The sequence below is a fragment of the Dendropsophus ebraccatus genome, chromosome 8 (genome assembly GCF_027789765.1).
Source record: "Dendropsophus ebraccatus isolate aDenEbr1 chromosome 8, aDenEbr1.pat, whole genome shotgun sequence".
Taxonomy (NCBI): domain Eukaryota; kingdom Metazoa; phylum Chordata; class Amphibia; order Anura; family Hylidae; genus Dendropsophus; species Dendropsophus ebraccatus.
In genome coordinates this window covers 93971436-93988384 of record NC_091461.1, presented here as the reverse complement: position 1 = coordinate 93988384, position 16949 = coordinate 93971436, and the positions used below count along the sequence as shown (strand labels likewise).

At 46.3% G+C, this 16949-nt stretch overlaps 1 protein-coding gene across 2 annotated transcripts in view; it reads right to left on the bottom strand.

Annotated features, from left to right (window-relative positions):
• Window positions 1–277: 277 nt before the first annotated feature.
• LOC138798735 (membrane-spanning 4-domains subfamily A member 4A-like) overlaps window positions 278–16949 on the bottom strand; it is a 30541-nt gene continuing 13869 nt past the window's right edge. The window contains exons 6-8 of one of the 2 annotated variants that reach the window (XM_069979302.1): window positions 6404–6577; window positions 4207–4329; window positions 278–779 (exon numbers count right to left, since the gene is read on the bottom strand). In XM_069979302.1, coding sequence (XP_069835403.1) covers window positions 630–779; window positions 4207–4329; window positions 6404–6577 — 447 coding nt within the window. In that variant the 3' untranslated portion in view covers window positions 278–629. The remainder of the gene's footprint in view (window positions 780–4206; window positions 4330–6403; window positions 6578–16949) is intronic. The other variant, XM_069979303.1, reaches the window with a different exon arrangement.

Here is a 16949-nt window from a genome sequence, read left to right as displayed (position 1 = left end):
CCACTCCACTAAAACTACTCATTCTGACAAATATAACTGTCATGGGTTTTATGGCCAATTGCCTCTCGATAACCATGTAGAGGAACAGACAGCTCCTAACCCTTGTTCTGGTGACCATGAGGTCCCACTGATGGATGTCCCATCATTTAAACACTATTTACTTGTTCTGTGGGTAAGTGACACTTGTCCATTGTGGAAAAACTTCTTTATAATGGAACAGTTCTTTTAGATTCCCATGAAGTACAATAAACATTTAAGCAAAGAATTGTGCAGGTTAATAATATAATTATGAGAATTTGTTACAGACTAATAAATTATATAGATCAGACATATTAAAAAATAACACAAACAGAAGTAGCAACTTGTTATAGCAATGTATATGATCACACCTCTTCTTTGTTTTCTTCCTATTGAGGTACAATCTGAATCTGTGGTGGAATTGTCTATCATTTTTATACAATCACAACATTACTATTTTTAGAAGAAATTTCAAACTAAAATTTAGCTTAATCCATACTGGTAAATGCCAGTTGCAAGTATAAAGAGAAATGGTATTAATTTTGGGAGATTTTCTGAAATTATCCGCCGTGTCTTGATTTAGGAAACATTCTATAAAATGTCTAATGTAATTATGGCACTGGTGTAGACTTGACGTGAACCGCATATGGAGGAGGAGGTGGTGGATTTGCTGTTGGAAATGGCTGGCTAAATCCTGAAAATGTGTCTGGTTGTGTAGATGGATTCATGGAAACCACAACATCATTTTGGATCAAAAACACCTAAAATTGGAGAAAACAGTAAGTTCAGTCAAGCAATAAGTAAAATAAAAAAAGGAAGGGTCTGGTCTGGGTGTTGAATTTATTTTGGGGCTATGCAGTTTGTTTTAACTTTGGGCTTTCATGAATGACATATATGCACAACCTGTGATTTAAATACAATAGCCTGACAGCGTTTAGATTAGAGATGAGCCAACCTGGAGAATGCTCGAGTCGATCCGAACCCGGACTTTCAGCATTGGATTAGCGGTGGCTGCTGAAGTTGGATAAAGCCCTAAGGCTATGTGGAAAACATGGATATAGTCATTGGCTGTATCCATGTTTTCTAGACAACCTTAGAGCTTTATCCAAGTTCAGCAGCCCCCGCTAATCAAATGCCGAAAGTTGGGGTTCGGATCGATTCGAACCCGAACCCGGTTCGCTCATCTCTAGTTTAGATACATGGTCAATGTAAATGGGTGGGGGCCTATAGTTCAAACAATTATGGGTGTCACCTTATGCCCTGCCAGTTTGGTGTGTAAATCTATGCAGGAACCCTACAACTACTTTTTTACAAGTCGTAAAAGTAGATAAAGAGAACCTAATCAAACAAATGAGTCAAAAATATTTATTACACTTGGTAACTTTTTTTTACTAAGGAAAATGATTAGTGATGAGCGAGTACTAAAATGCTCGGGTGCTCGTTACTCGAGACAAATATCTCCCGATACTCAAGTGCTCGTTTCGAGTAACGTACCCCATTGAAGTCAATGGGAAACTGAAACATTTTTGCAGGGGACCCAAGTTCGGTAGAGGGAAGGTCGTGTGAAAACCTGTCAACCTCAGAAAATGATGGAAGCACAACGGAAATGGACAGGAAACAGCAGGGGCAGCATGTATGGATGCCTCTGAGGCTGCCTAATCGCACTATTATGCCAAATTCTGGGCAACAGCTGTGGGATACATTCTGTTGGTGGGTGCACCTTTACACACTCTGTGACACCCCCTTTACACTGAACAAGCAGTAGTGAACGTAGATATTGCCTTGCGTAAGAAATACAGAAATCAGAAAATATAGTAGAGGGCCCACTAGTTTTTAGGGGGCTGTGAGATACAATCTGTTGGTAGCTGCACCTATATACACTCTGTGACACCCCCTTTACACTGTGGAAGCAGTAGTGAACTTAGTTATGCCTTGCGTAAGAAATACAGAAATCAGAAAATATAATAGAGGGCCCAATAAAGTAGTACTAAGCACTTCTTAGGGGTCTGTATGCAACACCTAATGTCCCCTTTCTGCCAGCAGCCAATCACCACTGTGTGCTGCTGAAATCGTGGTAGCTGCACTGCAAGTCCCAGCTAGCAGTCTGTAGTAATACAATTTAAAAACGATTGGAAGCCCTTAGAAGGGCTGTTTTTTGTATTGCTAGTATTCCCTGCCTACTGAAACGCTAATTCCCTCCCTAACGCTCTCCCTGAGAAGCAGCAGCTCTGACCCTAATCTCTTCCAGCATGCATGTGAGCCGAGCCTCGGTGGCCGAGATTTTTATATGGAAGGGTCATCTGATCTGGCCAACCAATCGCTGCTATCGACATGTATAGGTCCCACGTGATCGCAGGATGTACCAAAGAGTCTCCTGCATGTTTATTGGCTGAGAAAAAGCGCTGAAACTCACAGGAAATGGATGATGAGATTTTCTCGAGTATCGCAAGATACTCGTCTGAGTAACAAGTACCTTTGAGTACCCTAATACTCGAACGAGTACCAAGCTTGGACGAGCATGTTCGCTCATCACTAAAAATGATCCAATTTTGCATATCCGTAAGTTGCTAATGTATGTCAACCTTTACCTTTAATTGTTGCTTAGCCTCATGAGAAGTTCTCTTTGTTTCCTAACACAACTTGTGTACGAAGGATTTGACAGGTGTGATATAGCGACTAGGCATGTGTGTCCACTATTTCTCACACATAAGGTAGATCTGTAGCATCCATGTGTTAACATGATCCCACTGGTGCAACATGTTAACGTGAGCCATGTAGACAGCCCTGTGCAGTTTGCGTACAGCAGTGTAGTGTATTATAGATTCCCATGGCCAGGAGCACAGCCCCTGACCCACTGAATCCTTTTTAACAAAAACAGTAACTAGGGATAGTTTATGAATAGCTCACTGTCAAGAGATTCTCCAGGACCCTCCAAAATCTGATGCCCCTCCTGCTTTTTGCCTCAGAAACCCTGTGGAATTAAGCAAATAGTAGGTAAGCCAGCACTGGATGAACAAGTGCTGGCTTAAAATGCCCAGGGTCCAGCATCCAGCCCAGGAAATCTTTTAACAGTAAGTTAGGGGTGCATAAAGCTTTCCTAGCTTACTGTCGCTGCCTTCTTTCCATGGTGTCACAGTTTTCTGTTAAACTGTCCCTAATTTGAAACAAAACTAAGGAAACCAACAGTCATGATGTCAATTAAAGGGGTAGTCCACCAAAAAAAAAAAAATCTTTCAAATCAACTGGTGCCATAAAGTGCCAGAAATTTGTAATTCACTTCTATTAAAAAATCTTAAGTCTTCCAGTACTTATCAGCTGCTGTGTGTCCAGCAGGAAGTGGAGTTTTCTTTCCAGTCTGACACAGTGCTCTCTGCTGCAACCTCTGTCCATGTCAGGAACTGTCCAGAGCAGTAGCAAATTCCCATAGAAAACCTCTCCTGCTCTCTAGACTGGAAATAATACAACTTCCTGTTGGGCATACAGCAGCTGATAAGTACTGGAAGGCTTGAGATTTTTTAATAGAAGTATATTACAAATCTCTGGCACTTCATGGCAGCAGTTGATTTGAAAGAAAAAATTTTTGGGTAGACTAAACTAATACTTATTTGTGGGACAACCCTTTTAAGTGATGTAAGGAACAGTGGGAATAGAGAAAGAAAAAAAAAAACATTTGTCTCTGACAAAATAATTTCTACCACTTGAAAATTTCCACATTTTACTGTTATTTCTTTTACGCCATTCATTCCCCCCCATTCACATTCACAATGTACATGTTACAGGAAATTGACCAAAAATTGGGTTATAACTATGAACTTTTTACAGCGAGTAGGTGGTAATTTGAAAGTGTAGTTGTGAACCTGAATTTCAAATATATTTTAAATAATTATTTTTGCACAACTGAAGGTTATAAGAGACAACTAGTAATAGCTGTGACCAGTGATACATTTTCCTTCTAGTTGGTCATTGTTCAGCAAATGTGCTATTAGATGCTTTGACATGACTGAAGGAAGGTGTCTATTGCATGCATATACCCTAAAGGACATATGAACAGAGGCCAAGAACCCCATTTAATAAAATCTTATATACGTTTCTTCGATAATCCCTGGCAATTGGTACAATATGTGTATTGATTTTGTATGCCTATTGGATATCTATACATTATATTCATTGTACCCTGTATACTCTTACCTGAGGACTGTTTGAGGATACCTTTGATAAGGAACGACATCCAAAAATGGACAAGGAAAAGGACACACAGAATAGCAACATGTTCACAATAATAAGAAGGGAAAGCACTGCATAAGCACTATTCTGTAAAAACAATACCAAAAAGTGTCAGTAACTAAAACTAACTTTAAAGCGTAACTGTCATGTTTTTTTTTATTGCAGAAATCAGTAGTATAAGCGATTTTAAGAAACTCTGTAATAGGTTTCATCAGCCAAAAAAGCCTCCTTCTGTACTCAAGAAGCAATCTCCCAGCCTCCCCCCCTGACTTCTTATCTGTGCATTATCAGGCAAACACGTCTTCATTACAGAGAAGCCAGTAAAGAATGGCTCTGCTCTCTCCATTGTAAGCCTATGGAGGGAGATGAGGGAGCAGGAAGAGGTGACATGAAGGTCAGCTGTTTGTAGACTCTCTGGGCACCTAAAACGCAGGATTCAGGTGTCAGAAAGGTCAGTGCTTATCTATGAACTTACTGAGAGAAGATTGCAGGGTGTTGTGCTGTGCAGGACTGCTCCGTGCTCAGTCACTCCTAACAGCCCCTCCCCTCTTCATAGCCACATAATGGACAGAGAAATCCTGCTTCTTTTGCAGTGAGGGTGGGGGCTGGGAGATTGCTTTTTTAGTCCAGATGTTAACTCTTTTAGTACATAAAACCTATTACAGAGTTTCTTAAAATCACTTGAACTGTTGATATTTAATGTTTTCAAAAAAATGACCCTGAAATGACACTTATGCTTTAAGGACATACATCATATATTAAGTCCTGATGCCAATACTTTAAAGTGACTCTGTACCCACCATCTGACCCTCCCAAACCACTTGTACCGTCAGATAGCTGCTTCTAATCCAGGATCTGTCCTGGGGTTCGTTTGGCAGCTGATGCAGTTATTGTCCTAAAAAACTAGTTTTAAACTTGCAGCCCTGTGTCAAATTGGCGTGGCCTAGAGTGTGCGTGCCCTAGGATTGCAAATCAATAGCTAGAGGAAGTGTTCAGCTAAACACGAAACGTGCGTCGCTGTGACCTTATTGCCATGCTCCCTCTCCCTGTGATTTTTAATAGAGACATTTTGAAATAAAAAAAGAGTTTACATACTGGGGTGAGTGCCTATTTCTTTATCTTTCATAGACTGAGTTGCCCTAGGATTGCACCACCTCTCTGTCCCTCCTCCCCGCCCTACTCATCACTAGGAATTCCCCAAGCAAAAATGGAGATGAAAAAGAAAGAGAACGATCCACCTGTGAATCCCCGGAAGCAGAAAAGCAAGAGTCGGCCCTGGGAGTAAGGGTATGTGCACATTGAGGAAACTGGGCGGATCACCCACCGTCGATTCCGTGAGCGGGCATGAGTGGCGGAATCCACAGCAACAACGGCCGTACTTTTACGTAGTGTGAACATAGCCTAAGACTGTAGCAGATACTCTGCTCAGTCGGCTGCTATGCAGCTCCACACACAGGAAGCAACAGCTACATAAGTGAGCCTTTGTACAGCATAGTTACATAGTTAATACCAACACGTGCTGCCTATTCTGCTCTGGGTAACTTAGGGTCAGCTCACACAGAGCAAAAGCGGCGGAATTGTCTACAGCGGAATTCCGCCTGCCTCAGTCTCACACAGTGTGTCTATGGTAGGGCTCCTGCTTCTCTGCTTCCATCACTCTCCACTCAAAGAATTGACATGTCAATTCTTTGAGCTGAGAGCCGAGGAGAGCGGAGGAGCGCGGGCCCTTTCATAGACTTACTGTGTGAGAATGAGGCAGGCAGAATTCGGCAGGGGAGAGTTCCGCCTCAAAATTCCGCCACTTTTGCTTTGTGTGAACTGGCCATTACTGTAAAAGAGATAATGAGTAGATTAGACGATGATTAATGGCGAGAGTGGCATTAAATCCACTATTATACATTTTTATGGCTATTATGTTGTCCCCCATGTGTTTCCAGCACAGAGATGACCCTATCTGGAAACAAAGCTGGTAGTGTGGACCCCAAGGGTAAATAATTCTTCAAGGGTAAAAGTAATTTCCATAAGACCTTATGTGTTAATGGAGGATCTAGTCCAGTTCCTCAGAAGACCTGTTGAAGAAACTTATTATCATGGATTAATTTCAGAAAATTTGTGGTTATCCTAAATGATTTAGCCAGTGTTAGAGGTGATTAAAACTTACGAGCTTTTCCCTGCATAAACTTCCATAATTATAGCTGCCATATATATTGCTGCCATAGTAGGAGCCGCTCAAATAATAATAACATCTAACAGTTGCTGCATCAATGGCATTCAGGATTACAGCAACAATACTCAATATGGAACTGATGATGTTTAAGGAGAGGGATCCTCTGACCTGTTGAAAGAAAGTTTAATGCAATTTAATATACATACGAAATACAAAACATCTCAATGTAATATGCAAAACATGAAAAGATGGATTTTGCATTTTGCATTACAGATTTTGGGGTACATTTTTTCTCCTGTTCCTTGTGAAATTTAGAAATTTCAAACTAAAGGAACATATTATTGGAAAAATTCAAGTTTTTCATTTTTACTGGCCAATTTTGAATACTTTCCTCTAATACCTGTGGGGTCAAAATGCTCATCCTACCAGAAATTGAATTCTTTGAGGGGTGTACTTTCCGAAATGGGGTGAATTTTGGGGGGGTTCTATTTTGTAGACATTACAGGGGCGCTGCAAACGCACCTGGTGCTCAGAAACTTCTTCAGAAAAATCTGCACAGAAAATGCTAATTGGCGCTCCTTCCCTTCTAAGCCCGGCTGTGTGCCCATACAGTGGTTTATACCCACATATGGGGTACCGTTGTACTCAGGAGAACCTGCGTTACAGATTTTGGGGTGAATTTTCTCTCTTGTTCCTCGTGAAATTGAGAAATTTCAAACTAAAGGAACATATTATTGGAAAAATTCGAGTTTTTCATTTTTACTGTCTACTTTTGAATACTTTCCTCTAATACCTGTGGGGTCAAAATGCTCACCTCACACCAAGATGAATTCTTTGAGGGGTGCACTTTCCAAAATGGGGTGACTTATGGCGAGATTTTACTCCACTGGCACTACAGGGGCACTGCAAACACACCTGGCGCTCGGAAACTTCTGCAGCAAAATCTGCATTGAAAAAGCTAATTGGCGCTCCTTCCCTTCTGAGTCCTGCTGTGTGCCCATACAGTGGTTTATACCGACATATGAGGTACCTTTTTACTCAGGAGAACCTGCGTTACAAATTTTGGGGTATTTTTTTTCTCTTGTTCCTTGTGAAATTGAGAAATTTCAAACTAAAGGAACATATTATTGGAAAAATTCGAGTTTTCCATTTTTACTGTCTACTTTTGAATACTTTCCTCTAATACCTGTGGGGTCAAAATGGTCACCACACACCAAGATGAATTCTTTAAAGGGGTGCACTTTCCAAAATGGGGTGACTTATGGCGAGATTTTAGTCCGCAGGCACTACAGGGGCGCTGCAAACACACCTGTCGCTCAGAAACTTCTTCAGCAAAATCTGCATTGAAAAAGCTAATTGGCGCTCCTTTCCTTCTGAGCCCTGCTGTGTGCCCATGCAGTGGTTTATGCTCACATATGGGGTACTGTTGTACTCAGGAGAACCTGTGTTACAAATTTTGGGGTGCTTTTTCTCTCATGTTCCTTTTGAAAATGAGAAACTTTAATCTAAACGTATATATTATTGGAAAATTTTAATTTTTCACTTTTTTACGGCCTAATGGTGAATACTTTCCTCCAGCCCCTGTAGGGTTAAAATGCTCATTATACCCCTAGATTAATTCTTTAAGGTGTCTAGTTTCCAAAATGGGGTCACTTATGGGGGTTTCCAGTATACAAGCCTCCTAAATCAACTTAAGAAAAGAACTGGTCCCTAAAAAAATCAGTTTTGGAAACTTTCACGAAAATGTGGTAATTTACTGATAAATTTCTAAGCCCCGTAACACCCTAAAAAAGTAAAATATGTTTATGAAATGAAGCCAGAATAAAGAGGACATATCGGTAATGTGACTTAGTAACTAATTTATGTGATACGACTTTCTTTTTTAAAAGCAGAGAATTTCAAAGTTCATAAAATGCAAATTTTTTCAATTTTTCATGATATTTTGATGTTTTTCACAAAAAACACACAAAGTAGTGACTAAGTTTTGCCACTAATATAAAGTGCCATATGTGACGAAAAAACTATCTCAGAATCGCTAGCATACGTTAAAGCATCACTGAGCTATAAGAGCATAAAGTGAGACAGGTCAGATTTTGAAAAATGAGCCTGGTCTTTTAGGTGCAAATAGGCTTGGTCTTGAAGGGGTTAAAGAACTTGTTCTTGTTTTTGTTACTGTTAAAATCATGTTTTCTCCTTACTGGACAGTTAGGTAATGAAACCTGTGATTCAGGTCCGGCGCCTGCACATTCCCTGGCAAGTGCTAGGGCCCACAGCCTCTCTAGGGGCCCAGTGTTCTAATGTTCAGCCCGCTCACTGTAGTGCAGGGTGAGCGGGCTGACCATCAGAAGACACAGGAGATGGAGCAGCACCCGCACAGAGAGAGAATAAGTGTGAAGGACCTGATGACATGACCTGAAGGTTCTCAACTTTATAGTGTGGAGAGCAGCCGGACAGAGAGGAAAAGGGAGAAGACTGAGCTGTAAGTGCTGTGTGTCAGTGTCTCATAGTTGCCAACATTTGAAATTTTTTTTCAGGGACACTTTAGCGTTAAAAGTGGTGTGGCTTATGGTGGATGTGGTCTCGGTGGGGTGTGGCCTATCATGGGTGTGGGTTCAAAAAATACAGTCAGAACAACACAAAAGGAGCATTACACACCCCAATATTAGGTCCCCAGTATATTACACACCCCAGTATAAGGTCCCCAGTATATTACACACCACAGTATTAGGTCCCCAGTATATTACACACCCCAGTATTAGGTCCCCAGTATATTACACACCCCACTCAGAGCAGGCTGAGACTCAGAGATAGAATTCTACTGACTGACTGTACATACTGGTAGTTTGGACCCATTTGATGCAGCTGCACCCCATAGCATCATACTACTACCCCCTTCATCCTACTGCTTCTCCATCATCATACTACTACCCTCTTCTTCCTCCTGCCCCTCCATCATCATATTACTACCCCTTTATCATACTACTACCCCCTTAATCCTCCTGCCCCTCCATCATCATACTACTACCCCCTTCATCCTCCTGCCCTTCCATTATTATAGTACTACCCCTCTAATCCTCCTTCCCTTCCATCATCATAGTACTACCCCTCTCATCCTTCTGCCCTTCCATTATCATAGTACTACCCCTATAATCCTCCTTCCTCCTCCATCATCATACTACTACCCCTTTCATCCATGTGCCCTTCCATCATCATAGTAGGGATGCACGATGCACCGAAAAATCGATTCTACTATCGATTTTCGGGGCATATTTTCGGTTCGATACCAGGATTTCCTGGTATTCGATACTTTATAAGCCGCTCTGCTGCGCGGCTTATCATAAAGTACACAGCAGAAGACATGGCAGGCAGTGAGCTGAGTGCCTGTCATGTGCTCTGCGTATCCCCCCTGGTGTCACCTCCTCTGTCCACCCGCCCTCCCTCTCTCCGCTCCCGGCGGCGCTAACTTCCAATAGCCGGCACACAGCGATCGTATGTGCCGGCTATTTAACTGTATAGATGCCGCTGTCACACTGACAGCGGCATTATCCCCCTCTCCTAACCTGCTCCCTATGTAGCGGGGGTCGGCTACTGTGTGTAGCAGACCCCCGCTACTAATGACTGCGGCCGGCAGTCATTTACCCTTTAGTGAAAGGGTCAGAGCAGGGTCGGCGGCTGCAGAGGGAGAGCGGCCGGCGCTTCCTGAAGAGGAGAGCGGAGCATAAGGCTGAGGGCGGGGAGGAGATGCGGCCACTACATCTGGCTGCACAGCACTGTAAGGTGGGGGCCACAGGACTGTGAGGGGGCGGCAGGCCGGGGCCGACAAGACACTCCCGGGGCGGACATCAGCTATGTGAGAGAGGTGAAGAGGGGGTCGGCCTGGCTCTCACTGGGAAGGGGGGAGGGGGGTCTGCAGCCTGCAGTTTACCTTGCTACAGCTCCCATGACTACATGGCTACTCCCATGACTACATGACTACAGGTCCCATCATCCCCCCTGATAGCTGGTGTGTGTGTGTGTGTTACATGACTACAGCTCCCATCATCCCCCCCTGATAGCTGGTGTGTGTGTTACATGACTACAGCTCCCATCATCCCCCCTGATAGCTGGTGTGTGTGTGTTACATGACTACAGCTCCCATCATCCCCCCTGATAGCTGGTGTGTGTGTGTGTGTGTTACATGACTACAGCTCCCATCATCCCCCCCTGATAGCTGGTGTGTGTGTGTGTGTTACATGACTACAGCTCCCATCATCCCCCCTGATAGCTGGTGTGTGTGTTACTTGACTACAGCTCCCATCATCCCCCCTGATAGCTGGTGTGTGTGTTACATGACTACAGCTCCCATCATCCCCCCTGATAGCTGGTGTGTGTGTGTGTGTGTGTGTTACATGACTACAGCTCCCATCATCCCCCCTGATAGCTGGTGTGTGTGTGTTACATGACTACAGCTCCCATCATCCCCCTGATAGCAGGTGTGTGTGTGTGTGTGTTACATGACTACAGCTCCCATCATCCCCCCTGATAGCTGGTGTGTGTGTGTTACATGACTACAGCTCCCATCATCCCCCTGATAGCAGGTGTGTGTGTGTTACATGACTACAGCTCCCATCATCCCCCCTGATAGCTGGTGTGTGTGTGTTACATGACTACAGCTCCCATCATCCCCCTGATAACTGCTGTGTTACATGACTACAGCTCCCATCATCCCCCTGATAACTGGTGTGTTACATGACTATAGCTCCCATCATCACCCTGACAGCTGGTGTGTGTGCTACATGACTACAGCCCCCATCATCTCCCTGATAGATGAAGTGTTAGGCCTCTTTCACACTATCCATGCCGCGACCCGGCACGGATTCCCCCCCTGCCACCCAGCCGCAGAGATGACAGAAGAGCATGATGTGCTCTCCTGTCATCTCATCTACTACTCACCTACTCCCCGCACTGACCGGCTACACGCGCTCCCTGGAAGTGGCCGGGACTACGCTGCCAGGAGAAGGTATCATAGTCCAGACCACTTCTGGTGAAGATGAAGCTGGTCAGCACAGGGAGTAGGTGAGTAGTAGATGAGATGACAGGAGAGCACATCATGCTCTCCTGTCATCTCTGCGGCTGGGTGGTGGGGGGGGGGATCCTTGCCGCGATCCGCACTACGACATGTCCTATTTTTTCGCGGCGCGGGTCGCAGCACGGATCATCGTGTAAATGGCCACATTCACTTTAATGGGCCGTAAAATTGTCCGTGGTTGCTGATCCGCGACCACGGACAATTTTATGGGACGTGTGAAAGAGCCCTTAAAGTAATGTCCCTTAATGTAAATAATGTCAACTTTATTTTTAAAGTTAAAAAATTAAAGGAACATAAATTGGTTCCATCGGACCTGACAGTTGGGGGGGGGGCATTTCTAATATTGAGGGGCTTTTTGTGTTTTTTTTTTAAATATAATAAGTATCGAATTGGTATCGAGCATTGAAAAAAAAATGTTGGTATTGGTATCGAACTCAAAATTCTGGTATTGTGACATCACTACATCATAGTACTACCCCTCTCATCCTCCTGCCCTTCCATCATCATAGTACTACTGCTCTTATCCTCCTGCCCCTCCATCATTATACTACTACCCCCTTCATCCTCCTGCCCTTACATTATCATAGTTCTACCCCTCTAATCCTCCTGCCCTTCCATTATCATAGTACTACCCCTCTAATCCTCCTTCCCCCTCCATCATCATACTACCCCTTCATCCACCTGCCCTTCTATCATGATAGTACTACCCCTCTCATCCTCCTGCCCTTTCATCATCATAGTACTACCGCTCTTATCCTCCTGCCCCTCAATCATCATACTACTTTCCCCCTCATCCTCCTCCTGTCCCTTCATCAATCTACCAGTACCCCCTTCAGCATCCTATTGTCCCTTCATCTGTATTTGAAACAACAAAAAAGCTATACTTACCTCACCAGTATGATTCCTCTAGTCCCCCAGGGACTCCTCTCCCTGCTCTGCATGAGTGACATCACTCGCACTGGAAGGGGCGGGGCTTCCCACAACGGGGGCTGAGCTTCCCGGGAAATCGTTTTGCCGGGGCTGTCTCCTCAGAATCGGGACAGACCTGGCTAAACCAGGACTGTTGGAAACTATGGTGTCTGAGTATGTCAGTGTCAGTCAGCATTAGTCAGTGTCTGTCTCAGTCAGTAAGTCAGTCAGTAAGCGTCAGTATCAATAATGTGTGTTTGTGTCATAGTGGTGTCAAATTAATGTGCATAGTGTATGGATGAATGGTGTATAGTTGATGGATGGAGGCCTACTGAGGCTCTGTCGCCTGAGGGCCCACCAAAACCTGGAACTGGCCTTGCCGTGATTAATCAAGGGATTTAGGATCCCTGTAGTCCTAAGATTTAGAGAGTAGAAAATAAGTAGAGGGACTGTGGTGGAAATGCTATAACTCGTCTTATAGCATATATTTATTATATTAAGAGATAGAAACTAGTGATATTACACACAAAACGTGATATTACACATAAAGCAAAATAAAGGTCAACATTGACAAGGGATCAAGTGATACAAAAGTGTCCTCTGTATGGCCCTGCCCATTACTAAAAGAGGACCCCCTGGTTCAGGCATCCCTAAACGCCAGGGGGGACTAACCCTACACTAAGATGGTGTGGGATTGTCTGGTAAGGAAATGGTCAGTCTTAGGTCAAAAAAAGAGAAATTTTGCGTATGGCAGGTAATGGTGAGGATTGTTGTTGTGGTATCCCTTCTTTCGTCTTTCCAACGCTTTTCCCTTGTTCAATGGTGACAAGTTCCTCAGGGAATAGGAAGAATGCTGGTATAAAGTTGTGGGGATAAAACCTCTGCATATTGACCACGTCCAGTGACATTCTTGTTCAATTGCAGGAAGGGTAGCAGTATGGAAAGATGTCCTCCTTATTTTTATATATGCCCACAGTCTTGATGTCTAGGTCGCCCAGGTTGTAGATATATTCGGATCCTGTGTTGCAGGAGAAGGTGGTCGGGGGGCGGCTGGTATAGTTGTGTGCAGGTACCATGCCTTGTGATATGCTGGCTCCTCAGAGTTTGTAGAGAAAAAGATTTTCTTCAGACGTCTGCTAGGCAGAGTGGTGCGCTGCAAAGTGTTGTGGATGGCTGCAGAGGGTTTGATATGCTGACAGGGTAAGGCAGAGTGATGTGCTGCAGGACATGCTAGTCTGATTTGTGACGATAAAATCGTGTCCCCATGCTGATGAGTCAAACCCCCCATATATATATATGCTATAAGAGAAATTATAGCATTTCTACCACAGTCCATCTACTTATCTTCTCCTTACTGACCAGACACTGCATATATGGTAATAACAGTACTAACATATATTTTTGTTGAAAAATTTAACAATGTAACCACTACCTGACTATATTCTGGTCACTGAAAAAAAGGAGCTTGTGTTGATCTGAGCACAGATTACCTTGGCAGCCTATTTTTAGATCTTGCCGACGTATCCATACCTCAGAGGAACAAATCATGAACTGTAATACCAGAAGTTGTTAGAATGTATGTTATAACGATGGTAAAAATGTAAAATGGGCGCTGTGACACTGAAGGGTTGTTTTACCTTTTATGTTGTTGTAACGCCTGGAGTAGTGGATCCACTGGACCGACACCAGCGATGGCACTAACCTCACCAGGGGGCGGAGTCTAAGGGGCCGCTGGTTTTCACCAGAGCCCGCCGCAAGGCGGGATGGACTTGCTGCGGCAGGCGACCCCCAGGTCGCTACCCCTGGCTTGGTTGCTGGTGTCGGCAGGCGAGGCGTGGCAGGAGATGGCACAGGCAATGGTCTGCAGGTGAGAGCGCACGTGACAGGCTGAACACGGGAACAGATGGAGTGACAGGGGAACAGGAACCAGGAACAGGGACTAGGGACCAGGTAACGGAGAGGACTCAGGAACAGGGACTTGGGACCAGGTAGCGGAATAGGACACAGGAACAACAGGGGGCTGGGCCAACGCTATGGGAAGCATGTAGAGGCTCCAACCCTAAGGACAGGGCATGCTGGGATTTATAGGGGAGTGATTGGTGCCACTAACCAATTAGGAGCGCACTGCCCCTTTAAATCTGAGACAGCCGGCGCGCGCGCGCCCTAGGAGGCGGGGACGCGCGCGCCGGCCGGCACAGACCGCGACATGCACGGAGGAGAGGTGAGGCGCCCCAGGGGCCGAAGCAGCAGCAGCGCCGGGTCCCAACACAAGGACCCCGGCGGCTGCACGGGACAGGAGGCGGTCGCGGCGGCAACCCGGGACGCGGGAAGCCGCCGCGGCCGTGACAGTACCCCCCCCCCCCTTTGGCCTCCCCCTCTTTCTCGCCTGCAAATGGCACAGGAAGCCACAAAGTCTTTGACATCTTGGGATAGACTGGGCCACCAGTAGTGGCGAGAGATCCGTTGGCCGGTCTTACGGACTCCAGGGTGCCCGGCCTCCAACGAGGAATGTCCACACTTCAAAATACCTCTTCGAAGCGCAGGGTGAACATGAGTCTTTCCGGGGGGTACTCTCCGAAGAGTGGAGGTGACGACTGGTACTAGGCGATCAGGCGGTAAAACGTGGCAAGGGAATGTGGGTCTGTGGACGAGGTCCTTCTGTAAGTTCTCCCGGTGGAGAGAGGACATGACCTCAGTCTTGGGTACGGAGAGAGGGTACACCTCGGCAGAGAAGGCATCCGCCGAGTCTTGGTCTTCTGCCGGTAGGCCGGATAGAGGCTTGGCAGGGACAGGAAACGACATAGTACACTTGGTCTGAGGTGACTTGAGACACTGGTTGGAAGAGTCCTGACCCCAACTGAGAATCTCCCCGGTTCTCCAGTCCAGCTGAGGGGCATGTTCTTGCAGCCACGGGAGTCCCAGGAGGACCGCGGGGGAAGAATGGGGCAGGACGTAGAAGGATATCTCTTCTTGATGTAAAGGACCCACCTGGAGGACTAAAGGTGCGGTCTGGTAGTACACACGGTCGGTAAGAATTTCGCCCGTGACCGAGGAGATAGTCAGGGGCCTGGCTAGTCGGGTCACGGGTAGCCGCCATCTTTGGACCAATGTTGCCGCAATAAAACTGCCTGCTGACCCAGAATCGAGGAAGGCAGTAGTCTGATGATTTTGTCCTGAGGGAGTCCGGATGGAAACTGGCATAGACAGACTTGGAAAGGTGGCATTCACACCTAGGGACACCTGTCCCACCGGACCTAGGTGCGAGCATTTTCCGGATGTTTGGGGACGTAGGGGACATCCCAGCCGGAAGTGATCGGAACCACCGCAATAGAGACAGAGATTCCGCTCCAGGCGCCGGATTCTTTCATCAGGCGTCAGGTGAGCCCGTTCCACCTGCATAGGAATCTCAGGAGAGGGCTGGGACATCGAAAGGTCAGGATTCTGGAAAACCGGCACCAGCTGGGGATGGCGACGGGAACGGCTTAGTAAATGTTCATGCCGAACCTCCTCCTCCCTCTCCGAAAAACGAGTATCAACTCGGGTGGCCAGTAGAATGAGTTCGTTCAGGGAGGTAGGCAGGTCTCGGGCAGCGAGCACGTCTCTCACTCGACTAGACAGACCCTTCTTGAAGGTGGCCAATAGGGCGGCCTCGTTCCAGTCCAATTCAGCTGCCAGGGTGCGGAACTGGATGGCGTAGTCACCAACAGAGGAGCTGCCTTGAGAGAGGTTGAGGAGAGCAGTCTCGGCTGAAGAAGCACGGGCAGGTTCCTCAAAGACGGAGCGAAACTCGAATAGAAAGGCCCGGAGATTGGCAGCAACAGGATCATCACGGTCCCACAGTGGCGTGGCCCAGGCCAGGGCTCTACCTTCTAATAGGCTGATGATGAAAGCCACTTTAGAGCGCTCGGTGGAAAACTGACTACTCAAAAGTTCAATGTGCATGGTGCACTGAGTCAAGAATCCTCTGCACAACTTAGAGTCCCCAGAGTACTTGCTTGGGAGAGCCAGTCGGAGTGAAGAAGAAGCGTCAGGAGGTGGTGTGCGCTGGGCAGTAGTCTGCTGCTGTAAGGCGGTAGTGAGTTGCTGGATCTGCTGCGACTGTTTCTGGATTTGTTGCGCCTGCTGAGTGACCACTCTGGCGACGTCACGGAGATCAGGCACCTCGCCGGGATCCATGGTTGGAGCCTACTGTAACGCCTGGAGTAGTGGATCCACTGGACCGACACCAGCGATGGCACTAACCTCACCAGGGGGCGGAGTCTAAGGGGCCGCTGGTTTTCACCAGAGCCCGCCGCAAGGCGGGATGGACTTGCTGCGGCAGGCGACCCCCAGGTCGCTACCCCTGGCTTGGTTGCTGGTGTCGGCAGGCGAGGCGTGGCAGGAGATGGCACAGGCAATGGTCTGCAGGTGAGAGCGCACGTGACAGGCTGAACACGGGAACAGATGGAGTGACAGGGGAACAGGAACCAGGAACAGGGACTAGGGACCAGGTAACGGATAGGACTCAGGAACAGGGACTTGGGACCAGGTAGCGGAATAGGACACAGGAACAACAGGGGGCTG